The sequence below is a fragment of the Diachasma alloeum genome, unplaced genomic scaffold (genome assembly GCF_001412515.2).
Source record: "Diachasma alloeum isolate Michigan unplaced genomic scaffold, Dall2.0 Dall_scaffold_00299, whole genome shotgun sequence".
Lineage (NCBI taxonomy): Eukaryota > Metazoa > Arthropoda > Insecta > Hymenoptera > Braconidae > Diachasma > Diachasma alloeum.
This window is the reverse complement of record NW_021680438.1, coordinates 484,734-510,993: the sequence shown is the minus strand read 5'-3', so window position 1 is coordinate 510,993 and position 26,260 is coordinate 484,734. Positions and strand designations below refer to the sequence as shown.

General features: G+C 38.9%; 1 protein-coding gene across 1 annotated transcript; it reads left to right on the top strand.

Moving 5' to 3' along the window:
• The first annotated feature begins 3,608 nt into the window (after positions 1-3,608).
• Positions 3,609-24,611, top strand: LOC107039353 (homeotic protein deformed-like). The gene is made up of 2 exons (XM_015258920.1): positions 3,609-4,539; positions 23,779-24,611. Exons 1-2 carry the CDS (start codon positions 3,609-3,611, stop codon positions 24,609-24,611), a joined length of 1,764 nt encoding a protein of 587 aa, XP_015114406.1.
• The last annotated feature ends 1,649 nt before the right edge of the window (positions 24,612-26,260 follow it).

The following is a 26,260-nucleotide window of genomic DNA, read 5'->3' as shown; positions in this document are numbered from 1 at the left end:
ATTTCTCTCCGTGTGGGAAAAGAAAATTATTCTGTTGGAAATAAATTATTTTCTTTTGAAATTTTGTGGAATTATTTTTGTTTTAAAACCAGGGCAATGTGTTATACACTTCAATTGAAAAGTTCTATTTTTTTTCAAATTTTTTCGTTATCCAGTCCATAGGAATTAACGAAAAACAATACGCTGCGGCGTTTCCCTCATATGGTGACCAATCGAGGGTGAAATTGAGAACTTAAGAACCAAAGTTTCAACTTGACACTTTCGAAAATCTCAATTTGAGACTTTCAGGCTTCAAGTTGTTACTTTTGACAATCTTATTTTATTGAGACGTTTAAAATCTCAGAATAAGGTATTATTTTGGGTGAATAGGGAAAATTGTTAATAAATTAAAAAACGATGTTCTACATGACACTCTATAAAACTTTGCGCGAAGAACAGCGATTTTTGCAAATCTGTAACGATACGTCATAAAATTTCGTCAAATAACGTAATTTTTAGGTAATTTCCACGGTACTTGTCCGCAACACTTTGTCCGCATATTCAATCGATTTGATTTTTACCGAAATCACAGACATAATTTGATAATTTTGTAATGTACCGCTTACAAAAAAATGTAAATAACTATGAATAATTGTAAATATTTATGTGCTGTTGAATAAAAACATGATTAAACAAGAAAAATTCATTTTTACCTATTTCAATCAACAATTTGTTTAACCTTTACCCCGACCAACCCGGATCGACTTTGAAAAATAGATGAACAAATGACTAAAATTTACTATTCCACAGTCATAAAAATAAAAAATCCCCTTAACCCCGGCCAACCTGACCTTCTCCCCCGAAACATCATAATCGAACCCAGATAATTGATATTAAACACTGTTTGATTTAATCCCACCGAGATAATACCCTCCGGCTCACCCCCTTCGTCTGCTCGCTGGTTGCCCGGCAATTACCTAAATGGTGAGGTAAACAATATCCACAGAGTTGAGAGTAAAACGTGCTAGTGCTCCAGCCCCCTCCCGCCCTCCGCACTTTGCCAAGCAATAGAGTAACCACGAGATTTTGCCTCGTATATATGCATTCACAATGGAGCGCAACCTATCGGTAAAATCTCTTCTCCGTTAAATTTCGTGTACGTCACAAAATCGGGAGGGTTATTCCCACGGCAGTACACCAAACTGAGAGGTGGGAGAACGATGGAGGGATGATATGGTGGTGGTAACGGCACGTTGGCTAAATCAAAGACAAACCACTTTAGCCCGAGTCCAATCGCTGGTAACGTAAGAGAGAGAGTGACTCCTGTTGGTAGATGGCGACGGGGGGTGGGGAGAGGGGAATGATTACGAGAGGGGGCTGTGAAAGGGAATTTTGTGTACATACTCGAGTGTATCCTACACACACGTCTCGAGAAAATCGGTGAGGAGGTGGGTGGGCTGGTGCAGGAGTAAGTGGTGCGATTTCAAGCCTCTCTGGTTGTATCCGTCGGGGAGGGTAGGGCAAAATAGACCATGCGGGCAAAATGGTCGGAAGGGCTAAGCGGACCCCTGGAGCGAAATGGGCTTCCTTATTTTTTGGGTTATGAAATTCTTCGAAATTTTAGTCAACCTGTCTCTTCGCGAGAGTTCCAGAGAGTGGATTCACTCGGAGAGAAATATTCAATAAAAATTACATATCCTGTCCGTAATTCCACAGAGAAAAGTGGTTGTGGGAAATTTTACGGAACTGTCACGGAATTTTTTCGGAGCGTTCCGTAATTTTTGTCTGAATCACCTGTGAAAATTTTACGATACCGTCACTTAAATTTTCTGAGTCGATTCCGTAATCAGTGAGTGAATTGTGAGTTCCGTAATTTTTACTGAATATTTCTCTCGGTGCAGTGTGAAATGTACCTAAGATGAACTCATTATGTGTGTGGATTAATCCAGATGATTTTAAATTTGAGTGTGACGATTGCCTATAATGCTTAACAGAAATGAATTATTATTGTTATTTGAAAATGCGTTCAATTATTGAATTTTTAACTTGATTATTCTCTTATTTTTACGTACTTTTTAGATGATAAAAATCATGCTGTGAGTGTGGGAGGTCGAAGATTTTCTTTCTCTTATTTCTGAAATTTCTATATATCGGAAATTAATATGGAAATTACGGTTGTTTCTAATCACACTCCTGTTGATTCTCTTTTTATTCCACAGTATTTATCATATTTATTTTCACAATAAATGACAAATCTGTTTATATTATAAAAGTCCATATCGACTTCTGGTGATCAAAATTTAGCACTCGAAAATAAGACTCCAAAATTAAAGGTCACACGGGTCAAAACACTGATCATGAGGATCAGAATAGGGGTTTCAGGTTCACGCGGGTCAAAATAAGGGTCACGAAAATCAGATTGAGGGTCACAAGGGTCAGAACAAAGCTCCAAATAAGGCTGACAAGAGTCTGAATAAGGGTCACAGGGATCACATTAAGGGTCACAAAGGTCAGATTAAGCATCACAAATTAATATTACTAAAACATTAATAACATTAATAAAACATTAATATTAATAAAACTATTATGAAAAAAAAGTACCTCGTTTTCTTCAAGGGGTCTATTTTGCCCGCCTGGTCCATTTTGCCCTACCTTCCCCAACCCACGGAGTACTTCGTGTGTGTACAAACTCCACGAGGTACTCCCCCTCCTCCTCCTTCCGCCCCCACGCAAGTGGTGGAGGCATTAAACGTTTCGTTGTGTTGTCGGGTAATAGGTTCGGAGGAAACCGCGTGTGCGATAGGAAATGCGCGTGCGCATCCATCTCGTTATCCCCCTTTACGTTTACCCCGTATTTTCCTCTCTCCCTTAACCGATGCAAACAGCTATTTCACGAGTGTGTTGGAGATATCGTTGGTCTGGTCGTCAGTGTGGGTGTTTTGACTGTGTTGAAATGCTCTTCACGAGGGTTGAAGTGGGCAGGGGGGGTGCGGGGGCCAGGGGGCCAGTCGGAGTCGCCCATTGGTCGAGCGTTTAACGTGCTTTTCCCTCGGTAACAGAGGCTCCGCCACAACTACCAGCTCCGCCCACAATTCTAGAGATCCGACGAACCCTCTCCGTCGTGTTCTCCCTCCTCTGTTTGTTGGACAAACCCCATGCTCAAACGTATCGTAGATAGCCACGGGTAGAGTATCTCGGGTGCCTAATAATACTGACGTTTATATCTCGTATGGCTGTATCTTCTGTGGTATCATGGTAGTCTATAGAAATCGAGGGATTGTGTTGTCCTGTTGCAACTTGGTGGAGCTACTGAGTGGATGAAGAATATTCAAATGGTTTTTGTTTGTGATTGGATTTGGTTATTAGTGAGATTGTCACATGTGACACGAGCATTATTGGCGAATTTCCCACGCTCCGTCCCACTTATCTTCGGGAAGGAGCCAGATGTACTTGTGTGTTCGGATGTTAATGTTTGAGATATAGTTCTGTGATTTGTGAATTGTTTTTGTAATTGTTGAGTCGGCATCGTTGATTGTGTTGTTGAATCAGCCGGATGTGATCTGTGAGAGTAGCCGGGGCAAGCCAACAGGACCAAGTGGTATTCTCGGGCACCACACGGGGGGTCAGTGATGTGGAGGATGCAGGAGGGTAGAACACTGTCACCCCTCGCTGAAATTGGACCGGTAGCGTGTTTAGGTGAGGAAGTCAATCTGCGGGCGGTGGTGCCCCATCAGGAGAGGAGACGTGTGTTGTTGCACGTGAGGACTGGTGAGACATTTGTCAGTTACGATAAGCAACAAATGCGTTCGTCAGGGGTTGCCGTGGCCACGCCGATTGACGATACTATTGGGGCGATGGATGAGGATGACGAGGGCGGGAGGGGAAAACATTGTGAGGAGAGTGTGTCGGTTAATGAGAGGAGTGACGATGACGAGTCGGAGGATGAGGACGATGGTGATTTGGATAATGTTGAGGATGTCGTGAATCGCAATGGGAGCAGGAGAATCGGCAGGGAGGAGAATGGGGAGGACGAGGAGGAGGGTCATCATGCGGAGCAGAATGGCAACTATCAGGATGATGAGGAGATCGAGGTCGATGTCTGTCGCGAGCCCGACAGCAATCCCAGCAGTCCGGTTGATCTGACAGCTTCTTCGAGGAGCTCCAGCGATCAGTTTCATCCTTTTGTTAATCGCAGTATCAATGTTCATGCTCTCGCGTGTTTACAGACTGCTGGGGGAATCCATGGTGATGTTGTTAATGGTGCTAGTGTTATTGGAAATTCAGCGACGGCCGGTGGGGGCTTCATGGGTGGACATGCAACTGGTTCCATGGGGTCCTCCATTTGCAATGTGGGGGGGCACTTGTCTAGGAGTAATAATGGGGGTCATTGTATCAGTAATACGGCCGGTGCGGTGACGGGGAGCAAGAGGGGACTTGCGTTTTCGGTGGAAAATATTCTTGATCCTAATAAGTTCACCGGCGGACGGGTTCATGATAGGATTCATGAGAGAATTCAGCATAGGAGGAGGAGGAGGAGGAGAACTGGAAGTGTTCATGAAGGTAATTTTTTGGATTGATGAGTAGAATCCACTGGCGCAGCGGTAAAACGGTTAAAGTCGATTCAGAACCCTGGTCAGTTTTCAATTAATATCAAAGAATCTAAGGCAGATAGTAAAATCTTTGATGAAACTTTTTTGTAGAGGGAATTGAGTGCTATGAAATAGTTCATTACAATAATTTCGATACCCGAGTCGAATATTAGGACCTGAATTCCCCCTTGAACACCTATCATGAGTAGGAGGACCAGGATGAAGTTAGGGTGTATTTACATTCAGAAAGACCCCCTAGTTTCCGCCTGAACGTGCGAGTTATTTCCAAATTCCGAGGGTTCAGGAGAAAAACAGGAGGTGTGTTAAACCTATTTATCGCCTGCACCCCCTAAAATGTTTTCCACTCCATCCCTCCTGGAAAGAACCTACAAACCCTTTCGAGGTATTTTTTTTTATTTTTAATTATTCACATGAGAAGTACGGGTGAAAATTAAGGTCATACTCAAGCGTCATATATGAGGGTCAAAAATAACGGTCAGAAACGACAGTCAAAAATAAGGGTGGGAATTTCAGTAATTTTCACCGCAAACAGAAATGAACAAAATAGTGAGCTACTCAATCATCCTGGCTATCAGGGGTAATTCAGGGGATTTATGATTCCTTTTCATTCGACAAGAGGAGAAGCGGGACAAAAGTATGAGTTGAGAAGGGTTTTTACGCCTTTAGGATGAGGCAGGATCATATAAGGAGTTATTCAGGATGTATAGGATGAAGAAAGGAGGAAAAAATATCTCAAGAAGGTAATAAGGGGGAATAAGGTCCAGATATACGACTCGAGGAGGTAATAGGGGAGAATAAGGTTCAGATATTCGACTCGAGGAGGTAGTAGGGGGGAATAAGGTCTAGATATTCGACTCGGGTAGCTTCCTTAGATTCGGAGATATTTGTTGGAAAATTCAGCTGAGAATTAAGTCAACTTGAAACGTTTTACCGCTTCGCTATACTGAAGCGTTGAATTGATCACAGGTGGTGGGTACTAGGTCAATTGTGAAGTGGCAAACCGTAGACCAGTCCCAAGTTGGCATGCGAAATGACGTTTTGTAGTCCGTCTGGTCAGACGAAAATGATCGTCATGTGATGTCAATTTTTCTCATTTTGGAATTTCGGTCTTCCCCTTGATATTCTGAACTAATTAGATGGAAACTGACATTGACGTGAAATTTCATGGCGATTCTGGTAGTAATTCTCATGAAAGTGACATTGAATCCGATTTAGAGGGAACATGGTGATACAATTTCAAGTTTTACTGAGAATTCAAGGAAATTCATGATTTTTCAGTGGAAGTCAGACAGAAATTTCACATCTTGATAGAATTTGCAAGACAACATGAATATTCAGAAACAGAATGATATGAATTTTCAATTTTTCCGTAAATTTTCTTGATTTTGGCAAATTTTTGCGAAATAATTAAACTGAAAAATCAAATATTCTATGGATTTTCTGATAATTCAAGCTAAAAATCAATCGAATATTTGGTTTTTCATGCACGAGATTTCCTGAAGTTTCAATGGAAATTAAACATGATAAAAATTTCCGGGATTTCACACGGAAAATTGAGACGAAAATTCTTAATAGTGTATCAAGGAAATCATCTTTGTTAAAAGTAATTTTTTCTCTCAGTGTACGTTTTACCAATCACATTTTTCAGTGATTCAAATTTTGATAAGTGAAGACAAGATGGATATTCAATACTCAATCAACTTGAGCAAGTTTACCGCGACCTTTTATTTAATCCCTAATGATAGAACAAGTTCTTCCGATTTTTTCGTTGATACGCCATGATTNAGGCACCCCCTAAAATGTTTTCCACTCCATCCCTCCTGGAAAGAACCTACAAACCCTTTCGAGGTATTTTTTTTTATTTTTAATTATTCACATGAGAAGTACGGGTGAAAATTAAGGTCATACTCAAGCGTCATATATGAGGGTCAAAAATAACGGTCAGAAACGACAGTCAAAAATAAGGGTGGGAATTTCAGTAATTTTCACCGCAAACAGAAATGAACAAAATAGTGAGCTACTCAATCATCCTGGCTATCAGGGGTAATTCAGGGGATTTATGATTCCTTTTCATTCGACAAGAGGAGAAGCGGGACAAAAGTATGAGTTGAGAAGGGTTTTTACGCCTTTAGGATGAGGCAGGATCATATAAGGAGTTATTCAGGATGTATAGGATGAAGAAAGGAGGAAAAAATATCTCAAGGAGGTAATAAGGGGGAATAAGGTCCAGATATACGACTCGAGGAGGTAATAGGGGAGAATAAGGTTCAGATATTCGACTCGAGGAGGTAATAGGGGGGAATAAGGTCTAGATATTCGACTCGGGTAGCTTCCTTAGATTCGGAGATATTTGTTGGAAAATTCAGCTGAGAATTAAGTCAACTTGAAACGTTTTACCGCTTCGCTATACTGAAGCGTTGAATTGATCACAGGTGGTGGGTACTAGGTCAATTGTGAAGTGGCAAACCGTAGACCAGTCCCAAGTTGGCATGCGAAATGACGTTTTGTAGTCCGTCTGGTCAGACGAAAATGATCGTCATGTGATGTCAATTTTTCTCATTTTGGAATTTCGGTCTTCCCCTTGATATTCTGAACTAATTAGATGGAAACTGACATTGACGTGAAATTTCATGGCGATTCTGGTAGTAATTCTCATGAAAGTGACATTGAATCCGATTTAGAGGGAACATGGTGATACAATTTCAAGTTTTACTGAGAATTCAAGGAAATTCATGATTTTTCAGTGGAAGTCAGACAGAAATTTCACATCTTGATAGAATTTGCAAGACAACATGAATATTCAGAAACAGAATGATATGAATTTTCAATTTTTCCGTAAATTTTCTTGATTTTGGCAAATTTTTGCGAAATAATTAAACTGAAAAATCAAATATTCTATGGATTTTCTGATAATTCAAGCTAAAAATCAATCGAATATTTGGTTTTTCATGCACGAGATTTCCTGAAGTTTCAATGGAAATTAAACATGATAAAAATTTCCGGGATTTCACACGGAAAATTGAGACGAAAATTCTTAATAGTGTATCAAGGAAATCATCTTTGTTAAAAGTAATTTTTTCTCTCAGTGTACGTTTTACCAATCACATTTTTCAGTGATTCAAATTTTGATAAGTGAAGACAAGATGGATATTCAATACTCAATCAACTTGAGCAAGTTTACCGCGACCTTTTATTTAATCCCTAATGATAGAACAAGTTCTTCCGATTTTTTCGTTGATACGCCATGATTCATCATCACTTAATTAGTAATAAAACCACCGGAATTTTTTTTTCATGGCATCATTAAGCGATCGTCCATCCCTCTAACCGCTTATTCTCAATTAACTCACTCGAAATTGCCTCGTGTGATTCCCCAAATGTTCCAATAGTTTTTGTAGCGTTCCGACGGGTGGGGAAATAACACTCAAGCCTTTAGCTAATTATTTCACTCCAACACTGGGGTCCACAACTGCGGTCGGCAGCGTCGTCATTCCTGTTGCTAAGTTTAGAACTATCGTCTCAGAAAGAGAGATCTCACATCCATTCGGTTGACGTTTGTTTTTTTGCTGGTTTCTCATTCGTGATGTGAGAAAGAGACCGGAAGATGTGCGATTCGTGTGAAATGAAATCCATGAAAACAGGGCGTCAAGGGGGAGGAGGGGCACGCACCCTAATATGACGAGTTTGTGGGTGTGGGGAGGACATAGTGTGAGCATCATAAAAATACAATGAATCGATTCCCGAAGATTAACGACCCATCTGCGAGATCAACTAGCCGAGTTGAAAAAAATGGGAGAAATAGAGGGCGGATACGCTCGTTTTACTGCCATTATTTAACACGCCGAGTATAACCGTGAAATTCACCAATCCGGATATTTTTTCATGCCGAATACCAGTGCGGAATATGTCATGAGGAAATAAAAAAAAGGGGGAATTGGAAAACAATTGAGTGAATATTGTCTAGTTTTTTTCCGTGCAGTCAATCAATTGATGATTGAGCCATTAATTTTGATTCATTTATCAATTGGACAAAATTTGAATTATTAATTAATGGAAATGATTTGCGATTAGTTTTTTAGGTAATTTGCCATTGAGACATTAATTGTCATGTAGTGATCTAATAGAGAAGATCATTCTTATTGTGTCGGTGAGAAATTATTAAGGGTTTTTGTGTCAAGAAGATGAAATACATGGATTATGTAGATTTTATGTTAGAAACAGTTCAGTAAAAGCTTCAAGCTGGTGAGGTACCTCGTGCAGGAGACGATTGATAAAGGAATTAACATGTGTTCTTATGCAAAATATGGAAAGAATCTAGCTCTGTGAGAAATAGTGACACGAATCTGAAACTTTTTTGACCCATCAACGGGGAAAAATACAGATTTTTTTTAGTGAAAAATTTGCTATTATCAAGTGCTTCGATTTTTTTTAATGAAATTATTTCGAAGAAATGTCGCGGTAAAAGTGTTTTGAACGTTGTCAAATGCTACTACATGGAGAAAAAAAATGGCGAAAAATTAGTGAACAAGCCAAGTTGTTGGAGAGCGAAATCCGTTTTTAGGTGTTTTTTATCCTATATCGGAAAAAATGTGCCAGACAAATATTGAATTTTTCTTCCTTGGTTAGGGAACATTTACTAAATATGAGGGCAGCTTGTACCAAAATTGTAAAATTTACCTTGTACGGAGAAAAATGTTCAGTAAAAATTACGGAACTCACAGTTCGGTCACCGATTACGGAATCGACTCAGAAAATTTAAGTGACTTAAAAATTGCGGAACGTTCTGGAAAAATTCGGTGATTTTAGGTAAAAATTACGTGACAGTTCCGCAAAATTTGCTACAATCGCATTTCGCTTCGGAACACGGAAAGAAATTTTTGATAAAAATTAGACCTCTAGAGGGCGAAACGTGGGACGAAGGTTAGTTTAATCGCAAAAATTAGACTCCCAAGTCTAATTCAGGAGCGAAGCGGTAAACCGGGTTAAGTCGATTTTAACTGTTGGCCAGTTTTTGACGAATATCTCGGAATCTAAAAGAGATACAAAAATTGTTGTCATAACCTTTTTTGTAGAGCCAACTGAGGGTTACAAAAAAGGTCATGAGCAAAGTTTTGCTATCTCTCTTAGATTCCGAGATATTCATCAAAAAATGGCCAAAAGGAAAAATCGACTTAACCCGGTTTACCGCTTCGCTACTGAATTTTTCCGACAAAACTTAACCTAAAAAGTGGTCGAATGTCATTTCGTCCCACGTTTAGCCCTCTGGAGGTCTAATTTTTATCGAAAACTTCTTTCCGTGAATTACAGAAAAGATACGTAATTTTTATTGAGTATTTCTCTCCGTATCTATCCCATCAAAAATTTACCCAATGAACGGGAATAATTGCTCAACAGTGCGTACTCATTTATATAAGTGTAGGAATTTTTCTGCAACGGAGAATGTTTTTCTACCAAACGCTGGACGGTAGAATTTCACTGTCGTTCATCCCCGTGCCTTTTACATGGATATACCAGGAACAACTATCCTACCAGTATGAGAAGTTATACTCCAAAAAGATTTTTTTTCACCGAACGAATCATAAGATATCCTTTGAAAAAATGTTTTTTTAAATTGAATTTGCATTGGGCTACACGGTTACTGAAAATTCAATGAAATTCCAAATTTTTGACCAGCATTAAGATGAGAATTCTTCAACCTATTTGAATTTTCAATGAAATCAGGAATATCCAGTGCCGAATTGCGATCAATTTTACATTAATTGAAAATTTAAGAATCCATTTACCGGAATTTCCCTGATTTTTCCTCATGTTCAGAGAATAATTCAACTCAAGTTCATAGTTGTCATTTTTTCCATGAAATTCTAAATTTTTAATGATGAAATCCCTTGAAATTTCAGCCAAAAACTTTTAATAGGGTACTCCAATTTTTGCTGCACTTTTTTTTACACTTTTTTGTTAATGATTTTCTCCAAATTATAAATTTTCATTCATTAATGTTTCTAAAGTTCATTCAAGGAGGAGTAAACTTGAAGATCTTAGTTTGCAATAAAATCCTCGATTGACTTGGAAACTCCCTGAATCCACACGAAATCTTGAGGTTCAAAAATACATCAAAGTAATATTTTAATAATTAACTCGTTATAATATTTCGTCCACGCGAGACATAATCGTCGAAGCCCCGGAGGACTCAACGTGGTGTGCGCGTGGCTACATTGAAGAGGAGAAAACGTTACCGAGAGAGAGGGGGGAGGGGGGGGGGGAGAACANCAGGGGCGAGAACAGAGGGGAGGGATGGGGGTAAACTGTCGGAGCGTGACAAATTGCTCTGCTAATCTGCGTTAACCAGTCTTTGAGCCCCGGCATCATCGTCGGCCCTATTCCGGTACGGGACATCGAGGAGTCACTCGAAAATATTGAGTATCTCTCCATACTTCCATCAAACCCTTTTCAATTATGCAAAATCACCCCTTCATTGTCAGGAACATTAATAAAATCCTACAGATGAATCTGCATAAAGTAATTTCACGAAAAAATATTACGCAATTATCAATTTAAGTATTTTTTTAATTTAAGATATTCAAGTAGCTCAGGCAATTTTTTTTGGGGAAATCTTTTTCAGACTTTAGAGAATAGACCAGAAGTATTTTTTAGACGTAATATTAACTTTAGTTTTTACTCAGAATCATTTTTTCGAGAAAAAGATTTTTGAAAAAATGAAATTTAATACATTGTGTCCATAAGAGCTGTATACTACCACCTTCATTTAGAATGTTTTTCGGAAATCCATGCGGACCAACTTTTGGATGCGATTGGGATATACCTCAAGAGAGGCGATCTACAGTGAAAAAATTGAATTATCTCTTGTTTTGAATTAATTATCATTAATAATTGTTATTGATTCCGATAGGCAGGTAATCCAGTTTGAATACGCTTGGTTTGATCAAATCCCGAACCATTATGCCTGATCATATTTTGATTAACCCTAGTCTGGTCACCAAACGCGTCCCTGCGATTTCGGTCGTCGTGTTATTTAGACTCAAGCGTTGCCGAATTCCCTCTACACTGCCCGGGCGCGTTTAGCGAGTTTCCGGCAACATCGCGTCATGGGCAGTTTCATTTAGCATGGGAAAAAATAATTCATCTGTTCAAAATAATTTGTTTTCTTTAGGAATTTTGGGAAATATCTTGTCTTAAAAACTACTATAATTTTTTACACGGAGAGAAATATTCAATAAAAATTACCAGAAAAAAGACGTAAAAATTACGTTTCGAAACGTAATCTGGGAGCGAAGTAAAATTCAATAAAAAGTGTCAATCGTCACGTAAATTCTACGATCTGTTAGCCTATTCTCGAATGGATCGGAAATATTTCCGAGCTCGGACGTGGCTCCGCAGACGGAACGCCTATGTGATTCCTATACGCAATTCGTATACGGTGCCACTTCCGTTAACGGAAATATTTCCGATCCACTCGAGAATAGGCCCCCTGTTCCGTAAAAATTACTCATCCGTCCGACGCCTCACGACTGGCCATGAGTCACCGTGAGGGGAAGATTTTAACAACACATTCCGTAATTTTTCCGGGACTTTTCGTAAAAATTCTTAAACATCCAAGAATTTTCATGTTTTGAGGAATAATAAGTCTTGAAGTTTCTGTTAGATTTTACAACTTCCAGAAAAATTACGTGACTTTTTGGTATTTTTTCGGTGACAGACCCGAAAATTTACTGAACATTTCAGATTTATTCTCTTATATTCCTATAGAAATTCAATGAAAACGATTCTCGCTTGCGGATTACGTGAAATGTTTCGTAATTTTTCTTGAATATTTCTCTTCGTGTAGACACTTCAATTGGCAAAGTTAATTTTTTTACAAATTTTTCGGTTAGTTTGTCAATTGTAATTGAAGAAAAACGACGCGCGGCGGTGTTTCCCTCATATTGTGACCAATCTAGGGTTAAACACCGCGTTACCTGACTGATCAGGGCTTGATCCAGCTATGAAATCACTTTCTGATCAATCCTCAGGCCTGACCTGATCCAGTTTTGACTTGGGCCTGACCAAAATTTCCACTCAGGTAATTGCAAACAATCAAATTCAAAGCTTCTTGATTAGTACTACGGTCATGTTGACTTATTTGAATCCGCGCGCCCCTGACGGTTAGCAACGTCAAGGTTATATGGAACACATGTGCAGTATTGCCATATGATCATTAGAGGTTACACCAACGAGACCAAGTGTGAAATTTAATAAAATATTGTTCACAATATTCATTGATGAAATTCCCGAACAAATGTATTCAACAATGCAAAGTGAAAAGTGAAAAGAGACTATCTATAATAGATAATTATATGGAGAGATATTTTGAAATTTAAATTAACACTTATTCTCTGCGATTAAAGGGGTGAGGGACAGGCTCGTGACGGTGTGAAATAAGGCAAAACTTACCATTTGTAAATACCAAAGAATAAATAAATGGAATTGAATTCTATTCAGCAATGAAAAATGTTGGAAAGTTACTCATGAAATTTTAAGTCAAAAATTTTTTTATCAATCACTCCTTTACACGAATTTTTCATATATTTTGTTATTGAAAAATCAGTTGAATTCTGGAGTATTCAGTGGAATTGCAATTTTCAGGTCCACATGACAATGAAAATTATTAAATAATTTGATAATTCAAGTAACAATGTCCCTAAATTTTCAATGCCTTGAAAATTCTAGATGTTATAAAAATATCAGCGATAATCCAACACGAAAAAACTAATTATCCTGATTTTCCGACCCAAATGAGAGGTTCACAACATTGAAAATTCAAGTACATCTATTGTTTAATTTTCAAAGAATTTCTGACAGTGTGCGGATGGTAAGATTTTCGACAAAATTGGAATTTTCCTTGAAAAAACTGACTTTTATATCCTTAAACTTCAAAAAAAAAAATTCACACAATTTGCAATGAATCAAAAATAATAGATTGCAAACGTGCGGAAACATTCACCCCCCAAGAAAGGAAAGCTAAACCACCCCAAAAAAGCCCGGAAGATCGATTGGTCATCATTGCGGAAGATGAGAGCTCAAGATTACGAATCGATTTGACCATCAATCTTTTGTGTCTGGTCGATGTGTTGTCGCTCTCCTCATTAAAACTACATTCTGGGGCACTGACGCCCGAACAAATCCATTTCCACTTATTTTCCCTTTTTTTATCCCGTACACACACTTCTCGCTTGCCGTCAAAGTTGTCCCCCTCCTGCCTACCTCATCCCCCATGGCCCCCGCCCCTCTCCCCCTGCGTTACGGCCGAGGGAATAATATCGTCGGTTGTTATGATAATCGCGCAGCATCGCGTCGCATCGCGCCAAGCCGCCCAGAAAATTGGCTCTTCTGCATCACAATGACACCCTCGCGCACACACTCTGGGCTTCCTCCACGTCTCTCTGTCTCTCTCAGTCGATCGAAGCCCCTCCACATCGCTTCTCAACCAGCTGAGACGGCTTTCCTTTCTACTCAAACGTCGATTGGACTCGGATTTGCCGAACGCGCGAAACCGCCGTCTCGCTTTCCGGAGCGGAGGAGAGACGAAGAGACGAAGAGAGAGCTTTAACCAACGTTTTTCGCTTCACCCCCTCCGTCTTACACACACACTGAAGCAATAAAAATCTCTAATTACCGTCGACGACCCCGAACCCGGGAAAACCGGGGGTTGGGAGAGTGGAAAAAAGGTGAGGAGAGTCGATGAGAGGAAATCAATTATGTCTTCGGCTTCCTTGCTAATTTACCCGGCTAATTTTTTCTTGTTTTTGTGTTTCACGTCACGTTGTTGGGGACAATTCATTACTGAGGCCAATTAAATTGATTTCATGAATTAGAAAAGAATTATTTGAAGGTGAGAACATCAAAGGAATGTATTGCATAAGGTGTCGGGAGATTTTTATTGTCACAATGGTCAGATGGTGTTCAGTAGCTTGTCTCTGTGGATTTTCAATTACTGGCGAGGAGACAATAGTGAATTTCCGCGTGGATAATTGGTACTGAGAAAAAAAACTACCTGATATGACAAATATAATTTCTTGAGCGAAGGAGGTTTCAGACATGAAATCGGTGTTCTTCGAATTAAAGCACAGGAAAAGTTCGTTATCCTGCATTGAGAAAAAAGTTTACTGAGAAGTACTTCGTCACTTGTGTCAAGAAATTCATGGCTCGAAAAGCGACAAGAAAAAAAATATCTTATCTCTACACGGAGAGAACTTTTTGATTAATTTTTGAAAAATTATCCTACCGTTTTATAAAACTGTATCATGAGTCATCGTTTACTCACTTCTATCCCAAAATTTAGTAAAAATTAATATATGATGATCAAATTTTATTGTACGTTAAAGAAATTTTATCCTGATAAAAATAAAAATTACCGTGCCGGTAGAGTAAAAATTACTGTACCGGTAGGGTAAAACTTACCAACCGTTCTAGAATTTTCGTTGTTATGTTCATAAAAATTATTGGACTGGAAGGGTCAAATTTATTATGCGTCAGGATAAAATTTCTCTAACATAGAATAAAATTTGGTTATATATTAATTTTTACTAATTTTCGGGATGAAACGATGACCCATGATACACTTTTATAGGACGGTAGGATAATTTTTTTCAAAAATTTCTCTCCGTGTAAGAAAAAAAAATGTCGTCAACAGATTTCGCACTTGTGTCAAAGACGAGGATAATTTTTTTTATTGCAAGGAAGTGGTTTTTCAAACAATGTCTAGTTGAATCAATTTATTCAATGATTTTTAGTTTCAAATCCAAAAACCCTCTGCTCTAAGGGAAGAGAACGAATGGTAAATCAATTGATTAAACTTCACTGTCCTAGACCATTCACGAGAAATGCATTCCTGGCATCGAAGAACTTGAAGCCTTTCCCGGAAAAAAAACCTGAATTGAGTATAAAATATACTTGATTCAAGTACATTTTATACTCTATGGGGGGATGGGTATTTCAATTCGAAGATGATTCTTTTGTATCAGGCCAGGTTATAGCCAGCCCCTTTAAGTGTAATATAAGGGTCAGGCACTAACTGTCAGAACATGAGGGTCAAAACATTAGAGTCAGAATATAAAAGTAAAAAAAGTGGGTGGCAGGCAATCAGGGCCTAAATATAGCTCATATATTATGCTTCATCATAGTTTTTAGCCCTTATATGACCCCTATTGCCTGACATCCACTTTTTTTACTTTTATATTCTGACCCTATTTTTTTAATCCTAATATTCTGACCCTATTTTTTAACCGTAACGTTCTGTCCATCATTCCTTCACCATTACATTCAGGCCCTCAGTTTTTGACTCTACACTGTTAGAAAATAACTCTTGAAATTTTAAGTAAAAAATCATGAAATTTTTATCGACGAATAATTTATATGGAGTTTCCATTGATTTGTTATTAATAAATCAGTCAATGTTCTTGAATATGCAATGAAATTTGGTTTCTCAGATTCATATGACAATTAAAATTACTGAAAATCGTGAAAATTTAGGCAACTTTTCTTCTCAATTTTTAATCGGTTGCTTAATTTTCGCAATAGGTTTGAAAATCCAAATTGTAATCGAAAATTCAATGATCATTTATACTGGAAAACTTAATTTTATTGAATTTCTAAGATGAATCAGGAATTCAGGAAATCGGTTAGGGTATACTGCGATGATGATCAAGACTTTAAATGGTTAGATCGCACCATTCTACCCGGCCAGGATTTGAACTCGAAACCTTTCGCATGTGAGGCAACAAACTTACCCACTGCGCCAAGCCACCGGGGTGCTTCGTCTGAAATTGAATTCAAGTTCAGAATATTGAAAATTCAAATGCATCTGTTACTTAAATTTCAAAAAAATTTCAACAGTTTAATATTCCGACCCTCATTTTTTTAACCTCTACTTTTTGACCCTTATATTCTCACATTTAGTGTCTGACCCTAATATTGCATGTGAGAGTGCTTGATACAAACCGGGCTCTTACGAAATAATCATCCCTGAATTGAAACACTCATCCCTATTCGAGTATAAAATATTCTTGAATCAAGTATATTTTTCTTTCCACGTACTTGAATCAACTATATTTTATTCTCAATTCAGGCATTTTTCCGTGTACTTCACAGAGAATAAAGATGAAGTTGTTCTGAACGGAGTCTGCAACAGAGGCAGAAATGTTGATATTCTAAATTGAATCTTTATTGTTAATTTTTGTTGTCAATTTTTATTGAAATTTAATTATTAATTTCAATTGTTGTAACACCGTCGAAGAAGTCCATTTTCTTAATTATCAGCATTTCCTCCACAATAATTCCTGATTCTTCATCTAAAAATATCGAATTATTTATTATCAATTTCATTTCATGGAACGTTTTACTGAGTAGTTGAAAAAAATAGCGAATAAATTGTCGTTCTAATTGACGGGATTACCCGAGATATAACGGCATTTAATAAATCGTTTTCGTCGCGTTACATTATGACCCTCGAATCACGTCTGGTGGCGTTTACGGGGAAGACAAATCGCTTCTGTGACACGAGCGAACGATTTGCGCGTGCAGAGAAAGAGCGATGGAATGGGGCAGAGGGAGTTCTAGGGTCAGAGATAGTCCCGAGTGTGTCCTTAAATTTAGAGGACCCGTAAAAAGCTCATATCACGGCCACTGCTCCACACTGAAGCTTTTCCTCGCGTGACTGCCATTCTCGGCTTCTAGGACACTGAGGAGAATATTCCATATATATTTTTCCTATGCTCTCTCCCCGGGGATAATTTTGAGTGACAGTGATAACGATCCCATGGGAAAACGGAACTAGGTGTCCGGAAATAGGAGGAAACACTCGAATTGCGTAAATCAATTAGCTGTTGCTTGCCTTGATCAAAATTATGTGATGAATGGGGGAAAAAATCGAGAAGACATTAAATGATGATTAATTTCCTATGCCATTGCTTTGCTGAAAAGTTGGACATCAGTCGCACATTTTGAGAACAAAACCGTTCAGAAATAATGATAATTGTGGGAGTTATGATTTTCTGAAAATTATTATTTTTAATCATGAAATTTTTTTTCACGTTATCATCAATAGTCTAGTCTCCTTTAGAGCTATGGAATTTCTCTTTAATACAACTTAAGAGCATAAAAAACACCTTCAAAATGCGGTATCACTCGTTGCTTTCGCTTCAGCTTTATGGGGTTTATGCACCAAAATGTTTTTTTTTTCATCGTGACTGTCTTGAAAACCTATTTTTTTGAAAATCTGAAATTTTTGCCGGAAAACATTAATAAAATTATGAATATTTAGGCGTCAATGAAATACTTCAAGTAAAAAGACCACTGAAAATGAAAATTGCTGATAGATACACTGAGAGAAAAATATGATTCTTCTGACTATATTCCATCACCATCGAGTTATAGTCAAAAACTCCTCAACAATTTTTCATGGGTTACGGTAACTATGGCCGGAGAAATAATTACTACAATGGAATGTACTCATTGCAACTATTTTATAGTTCTACTCACGATAGATTTGTCGGGGTTACTTTTGAACTTTGGTTAGTTTAACTTTAACTGCATTTTGATTTGCAAAAATTACACTTGTGAAGTTACTATAATGTTATGTGCCGCATACAAAAAAAAATCGTATCGTTCACCAAAACTGCCTCAACTATTTTCTTATTGTAAATCGAACTTCAGATTTTTTTCTCAGTATATCAGTAGTAAAGCGCCGATAAACCGGGGTAAGTTAATATTAATATCTCGGAATCTAAAACAGATAGAAAAATTTTTGTCGTGGCTTTTTTGTAGAGTCAATGAAGAGTTACAAAAAGGTAATAACAAAAGTTTTTCTATCTCTCTTAGATTCCGAGATACTCATCAAAAACTGGCCAAAAGTAAAAATCGACTTGACCCGGTTAACCTTCGCTACAGATATGGAGTTATGTATGAATTTTTAATGAAATTCCATGCGTTAAAAAATTATATTTTCTAAAATTCGCGGTGAAATGAAACCCCCATTGAAATGGTTATTTTTATTGATTTTAGATTAAATCGCATACGGAAAATCCTATGAAGTATTCCTATTAAGAATGACTATACTCGATTAGGTGGATTCAGGGTATTCGTGGTGATAACGTATGAAGATGACTATGAATATAAACATTAATTGCTGAATGCAACATATTTTCACGGTATTGTCTTCGTGGAAGAGCGCTATAGTAGAGTATTTTATTCACTGTTCAGTAGAAAAACTTTTATGACATCAGACCAGCAATTATGGCATATGTTCTTAAAATTCAATGAATTCAGTAGTGAAGTAGTAAAACGATTCAGGTCGATTTTTTATTCGGAAATGAGATTGACCGCAATAATTTTTACCCTCCTAAAAAAGGTTGCAAATTTCTACTTGAACCGTTATTGAATTATTGCAATAATTTTGAAATTGATGTAGAATTGCATTGATGACTATAATGAATGATCGAGTAGTGGAATAACTCGATATATTCATGCCAACTGAAATGATTAATTCAACAAAATGTAGCCTTTTCACTTTTGAAGAAAATAAAACAATGTTAATCGATTCAACAAAACGAGATGAAACCCTGCGATGTTTGAGCTATTATTAGACATTTGATTAGCCTTATTCTACAGTCAGAGAAATGGTTCATTTGAATTGAATAAACTTTATTTGAATCGAATAAATGAGTTTATTCAAAAAGCTCGTAACGAAGCTCTTATTAAATCCTGGACTTTACTTTCGGTTTGATTGACATTTAATGAATAGTTTAAAAAAAATATGAACAAATGTGTCTGCGAAAAAAAATGATTACCTGGAAATAAAATCATTGTTTATGTAATAATCCTTTATTTCGACCAAGCAAACCGTTTATTTGATTCTAATAGAAGATTAATTTGAAATTAATCATTTATAAATTTTTTTCATTAAAAAAAAATCATCAGATTAAGAGAGTTCATTCATTTTTATTAAGGTCAATTTTTAAAAATCAAACACTGTTTCATTTTATTCGAATACGTCATTTCTCTGGGTACAATATCTTTGCAAATGTTTGAGCTCACTAAAACAATATCACGACCTTACAGAGAGCAGTTTGTGAGGGAGATAAATGAAACTTGAATGCAGAATAACTACAAACAGGATAGAAAATATATATATATATGCGCTGGACTTTATCAGCTTGCCAGACAGCCGCAGCAGCGATATTAAATTAAAAATTCAATTACCAAACGATGAATGATTTTTTTTTTTCAATTAATAAACGATGAATGATTGATGCTCGAGAATTTTACAAATATTTCGAGCCGAAAAAAGAAGACACTAAATGTGATAACTTATAAGTATTTTGAAACAAAGTGGGTGAAATTATTCGAAGTGAAAAAAAATAATAATAGGTCACTTGCAATGGCACAAATCAATATAGACCGAAAGTACCCGAAAAATCCAGCAGTTTTTCCTCTTTCATGGAAATGCCTGCAAGTAGCGAAAATTTAAATGTCATTTCCAACCTGCTTTGCTCTTTAAACAGGAAAGAAATTTTGATTTTCAGGTACATGTCACTGATCTCCAGGGATCTATCCCTCATTATAAGGACTTCTTGATTGTGAAAATCAACGAGTACGAAGTCCTGGAATTTAGCGACTTTGTAACCATTTTTTTGTGACATTATCACTAATTTCCACTAACGATGTCACTAATTTTCGGGAAAATTACAGTGATTTTCAGGGATCTCTAATCTTTAAGAATCTATCATCAAATCCCAGTGATAAAAATCACTGATAATCAGGGTTATTCTAGTCAGTGTCTAGTGTCACTAATGATTGGTGATAGATTTCTAAAAATCAGTCATGTTTCCGAAAATAAAAACCTTTTTCTCTGTGTTTCCTTGGTTTGAGTTATCTCATGAACCCCTAAAGATGACCTCGTCAATATCAGCGAATGTGGAGCGATTATCAACTCAAAGTGTGGACTAACGTTTACTCTCCATTAATTACTTCTCTCATCTGATCAATTATTCGGTCGACGACGCAATCAAAGTTCACAATTTGCATTCAAAAGACTGCAAATGACCTTCAATTGTGGCACAATCGACAGATTGTAACTATCACAATTCAATCATCCTCTCCATATATCCATTCATAAATTTTGAGGAAATTTCGCAAAAAGCAATTGTCCGGGGAAATTTTTTTTCCGAAGGGGATTCTTTCAAGGGGAAATTTTTCGTCGGGGAGATTTTGTCCGGGGAAATTTTTTTTCAGGGAGATTTTGTCCGGGGAATTTTTTTTTCAGGGAGATTTTGTCCGGGGAAAAACTGTCCGACTACCCATCTCCTAAACACAAAGAAAACATAGTTTTGATTTTCAGGAACATGTCACTGATTTTCCGGAATTTATCCCCTATTATTAGGGATTCACATTTGTGAAATGCAGTGAGTGAAAAATTCTGGACTTCAGCAATCTTGTTACCCATTTTGAGTGACATTGTCGCTAATTTCCAATGACATCGGCACTAATTTTTAAAGACATCGTCATTGATTTTCAGAGTAATGTCACTGGTTTCGAGGAATCCATCTCTAATTTTTAAGAATCCCACACCAAATTTCACTGATAAAAATCACTGATGATTAGGATTACTCTAGTCACTGTCACCAATTATTGAGAATAAATTCCTGAAAATCAGTGACATGGTTCTGAAAATCAATGACGTCTGTGAAAATCATAACTTTTTTCTCTACGTATGCCACTGAAATTTAAGAATTTATCACCACTTTTCGGTGATACTAGTCACTACTTATAATACCTCTAATTACCAGTAATTTTAATCCCTAAATATTGTTGAGTACTTCCCTCGACGGAATCTCGGCCAATAGGAGGGCCGCATTTGCTGTCATGTGGTACAACCTACACGATTTTATATCGGTAAAATTTGGTAAAACCATGGCACGTTGCTAAGGGAGAATAAACAAAATAATTGAACTGCGAAAGTGTAGGTTGTACCACATTGACATCAAATGCTGCCCTCCAGTGACCGAAATTCCGATGGAGGAAATACTCCTCCAGATACCCCTCGAGCTTCAAAATGCATCGGGTATTTCCCTCAACCTTCCCTGCAAACAAACGATCGTGTCAAGTTTTGTAGGAAAATCCCTGGCGCTTCGCGCTCGGGATTTTTAAACCTACCAAGCTTGACACTCTCGTTTGTTTGCAACGAAGCTATCGGGAAATACCCGATCATTTTGAAGTTCTCGGGGTATTACAACTGATAAACTTTTGAAAATTCGAGATGGGCCCCAGAAAATTAGTGACGATCTTACTAGAAATATGATAGGAATTGGTGACAAAATGGATAAATTTCAGAATTTTGTACTCCTTAAATTCCACAATCTTAAATCCGTGAAAATAAGACATACGAAGAGCAAAGTGGGATAAAAATAAATTTTACTGTACGAAGGATAATTGTGGAGCGAAATATAATTCAATGAAACTACTTGTTTACCACTATACATGCAACTATTTGTTTGCAGAGGATATTTTACAATTCGTTCGGTCAAAAAACACATCTATGGATGCAAAAATTATCCTCCTGTACAGTAATATTCTCCACTCCAGTAGGGTATTTTTTTCTTGCACCTATCTGAAGGTCATGGGGACGAATGGAAGTGAAATTTTACCGAACGCGGTCAGTAAAAAATCATTCTCCATTACAGAAAAAGTAATACGTAATATTGAGCAATTATTCATGTTCACTGAAATAATTTTTGATGGAATGCAGGGTAAATTTTACAGTTTCGGTATAAATTTACTGATCTCATGTTCAGTAAATTTTCCCTGGTCCACCGGTGAAAATTCAGTATTCATTTCTTTTTCTCCAATATAAAGTGAAAAAAAAATGAAAATCGAGGTCGCTCCACGATTACGTGACTTGTTCGCTAATTCTTCTCCAACTTTTTTCTAAAAATGTATAATCTCTGATCCCTGAAAATTAGTGTCACGTCCCTGAAACTCAAAACTTTTTTCTCTACAAACAATAAAAAAAAAGAAATGACAAAAACCCGAGAAACAATTATCCCATAAACCTCCGAAGTATCTTCCCCCATCCCTCGAATATTCCCCGCTTCCTCCGAAATCGCATGAAATAGACCTTACCCAACACCCGTGAATTACGCCCACGAATTACGACAAAAGGGGCACCAACCGATACGAATCAATTACCCCCCTCCCCCACAGCCCCAACTTCATTTTTATTTTCCTCTCAACCGACTTTACTCCCTCATATTTATTCTCCCCACCACGGGCTACGTGGAAACCGATATACAGTATAACCCGCCCGGAGAGCCGGTGATACGCAAGGAGAGAAATCGTAGAAAAAAAAAGGAGAATCCAGAAGAATTACGGAAAAGACCGAGTGAGTTAGAATTACGTATATAGAATATCATGGGGTCCTGCAAGAACGATCGCGCGTTAACGAGATACAAATCCCATTACGGCGTAAACCGTCTCGATCCGTCGCCCCCTACGGACTTCCAACCGTTCGCAACCCCCCCCCCCCTCACTCCCCTCACGCTGCTGTTCTGGGTGCACACGCCAGAGCCAGGGACTATGGGCCATGAGCAGCGCCAATTCGGATTTCGTCTCCGTCTCCCTCGCAATCACACACACTGAGCCCATAGGCCCATACCCAGTACAGCCATCTCCCTCTGTCTGTCGCACGATCTATCGTCCCGGACGTCGCTTTGGAGTCCTCCCCCCCACCCCTCGCCCCCCCACTTACCCCTGGCACGATTCAGAGCCAGGGAATATCTGTCCCCGGGACATCTGCGCGCTGATTGAATCTCCAATCTCCTCGCTCTCATTGAGCCAAACGATTGGCCGAAAACGAGAGAGAGAGAGAAAGGAGAGAATGAGAGAGCGAGTAGATTGGAGTGTGGACTGAGCAGTCGGTTGGTCGGCTAGCCGCCGGTTCGTCGTCCAGAACAGCGTTCTACTTTTCCGTCTATTTCGGTCAAACTCAGCCCTCCAGTCCTGCCACTGTGTCTCATCAGTGTTTTTTTCATTGGGGATGAAAAAAGTCAGGGGACGGTTACACGAGGGAAACTGTTTCAAAAGTTGAAGTGGAACATTTAAAACGATAACGTTCTAACGCTTTTATTTTTCGTGTCGACAGATGGTGATTCGAGAGGGGAATTCGCCAGTGGAAGCGGCCAGGAGGACGACGCGCAGGACCAGGTGGAGGATATGGAGGAAGAGGCGGATGAGGACGACGAGGATGACGAGGACGTGGAGATGCATGTGGATCAGGGACGAGAGACTCCGATCGCAGCTAGGGATACGACGTCTAACGGCTCAGCGAGTAGCAAAAAGCGATCGTCTTCGTCAACGTCCTCCAGCAATGGTCAGGGTCAGTCCTGCGGTCAGAACTCGCAGAACGGTGGAGGCGGCTCGGGGAACTCGGGGAGCACCGGAGGCAAGCCGAGAAGAGCGAGGACAGCCTTCACGTACGAGCAGCTGGTAGCACTGGAGAACAAGTTCAAGACAACGAGGTACCTGTCAGTCTGCGAACGACTGAACCTAGCTCTGTCCCTGTCGCTGACGGAGACGCAAGTGAAGATTTGGTTTCAAAACCGCAGGACCAAGTGGAAGAAGCAGAATCCTGGACTGGATGTGAACAGTCCAACTGTGCCGACGACGCCTCCTCATCCCTCACCCTATGGACCAGCTTTCCTCTTTGCCACACATCCACACAGCCATCCGCATGCACATGCCCACCCACATCAGCATCCTCACAGTCATGTGCATCATCCACCACCACCACCACCTCCACCCCCTGGGTATTACCATCATCCGGGTGCTTATCCACCCACTGGACCTACCTTCTTCGGCCACCACCTGACAACACCAGTCTCAGCACCTAACGTCGTTACCTCCTCTGCACCTACCTCCACGGGTCTGTCATTATCAGCGCACGTCGCCCATGCACACGCACATCCGCACGCGTAGCGTCCTCCGTAGATCATCATCATGTAAAAAGTCATTTTGTGTTGAAGAGTTTTTATGGGATTGGGGATGGGTTGTGCTTTCCGTTCACAAACGACAGGTTCAGAGTTCGACGACAGTCAGTCATGATGAGTCGTCTGAGTAATTTGTCATCAGAAGGTCTGGAGGAAACGAGGAAGATTTGAGCAGATCCAGAGAGTGCAAATAAAATTTTCGGGATATTCCGGAATCTGGTCAAGCGTTTTCCGCATTGTGGGACATCACGTGCTGTCTGCCAAATTGACAAAAGACGGACATCTGGTACCTGGTACCTGTAAAAAGTCATTTTGAGTTGAAGATTTTTTATAGGACTGCCGATGGGTTGAGCTTTCGATTCACATGCGACAGGTTCCGGGTTCGACGATAGTCAGTTATGATGAGTCGTCTGAGTCACATTTCATCACAAGTTCAAAAGACACTGAGTGCATGAAACGAGGAAGGTTTGAGCAGATCCAGAAAAAGTGAAAATAAGATTTGCGGGATATTCTGGAATCTGATTGGTCAAGCGTATTCCGCATCGTGAAACATCACGTGCTGTCTGCCAAATTGACAAAAGATTGACATCTGGTACCTGGTGCCTGCAAAAGTCATTTTGAGTTGAAGATTTTTTATGGGACGGACGATGGGTTGTGGTTTCCGTTCACATGCGACAGGTTCCGGGTTCGACGACAGTCGGTCATGATGAGGCATTTGAGTAATTTGTCGTCAGAAGTTCACAAGGAGACGATGAGCCCATGAAACGGAAAAGATTTGAGCAAATCCAGAAAGAGTGCAAATAAAAATTGCGGGAATCTGATTGGTCAAGCGTTTTCCGTATCGTGAAACGTCACGTGCTGTCTGCCAAATTGACAAAAGATGGACATCTGGTACCTGGTGCCTGAAAAAGTCATTTTGAGTTGAAGATTTTTTATGGGACTGATCATGGTTTGTGCTTTCGATTCACATGCGATAGGTTCCGGGTTCGACGACAGTCAGTCATCATGAGTCGTCTGAGTAATTTGTCATCAGAAGTTCAGAAGAAAACATTGAGTGCATGAAACGAGAAAGATTAGAGCAGATTCAGAAAGAGTACAAATAACATTTGCGGGATATTTTGGAATCTGATTGGTCAAGCGTTTTCCGCATCGTGGAACATCACGTGCAGTCTGCCAAATTGACAAAAGACAGACATCTGGTACCTGGCTTTCTACCCGTTACAGCCGACTATCCAGAAACTGTTCCCTGTTTACTACCTGATTACTCACTCGAAATCAACGTCCGTGATCCCTCTGTGCAAGCACACGAGGTTCCTCCGCCCTTGTTTGGACGTACAACATCGATCACTGCATCGGAAAGTGATTGGAAAGCTTGGAGACCAACAATACCAAACGGACGCTTCACCGTCTTCTAATTGAATGATCATGTCCGGGTTTTGTTTTTGATTTTTAGAATTTTGAGTCCGGATGAATTACAACGATTGATCAAATTATATTGTGAAACGATGAAATTTTAAGTACGAAGAAGAACAATGTGTGATAAGAGATATAAAAGTAGTTGAGATATTTGAAGATGAATGTTTTTAGGTAGTGATGACTAATCGTTTCATTACCTGGAAAATTGTAAAATAAATGCCT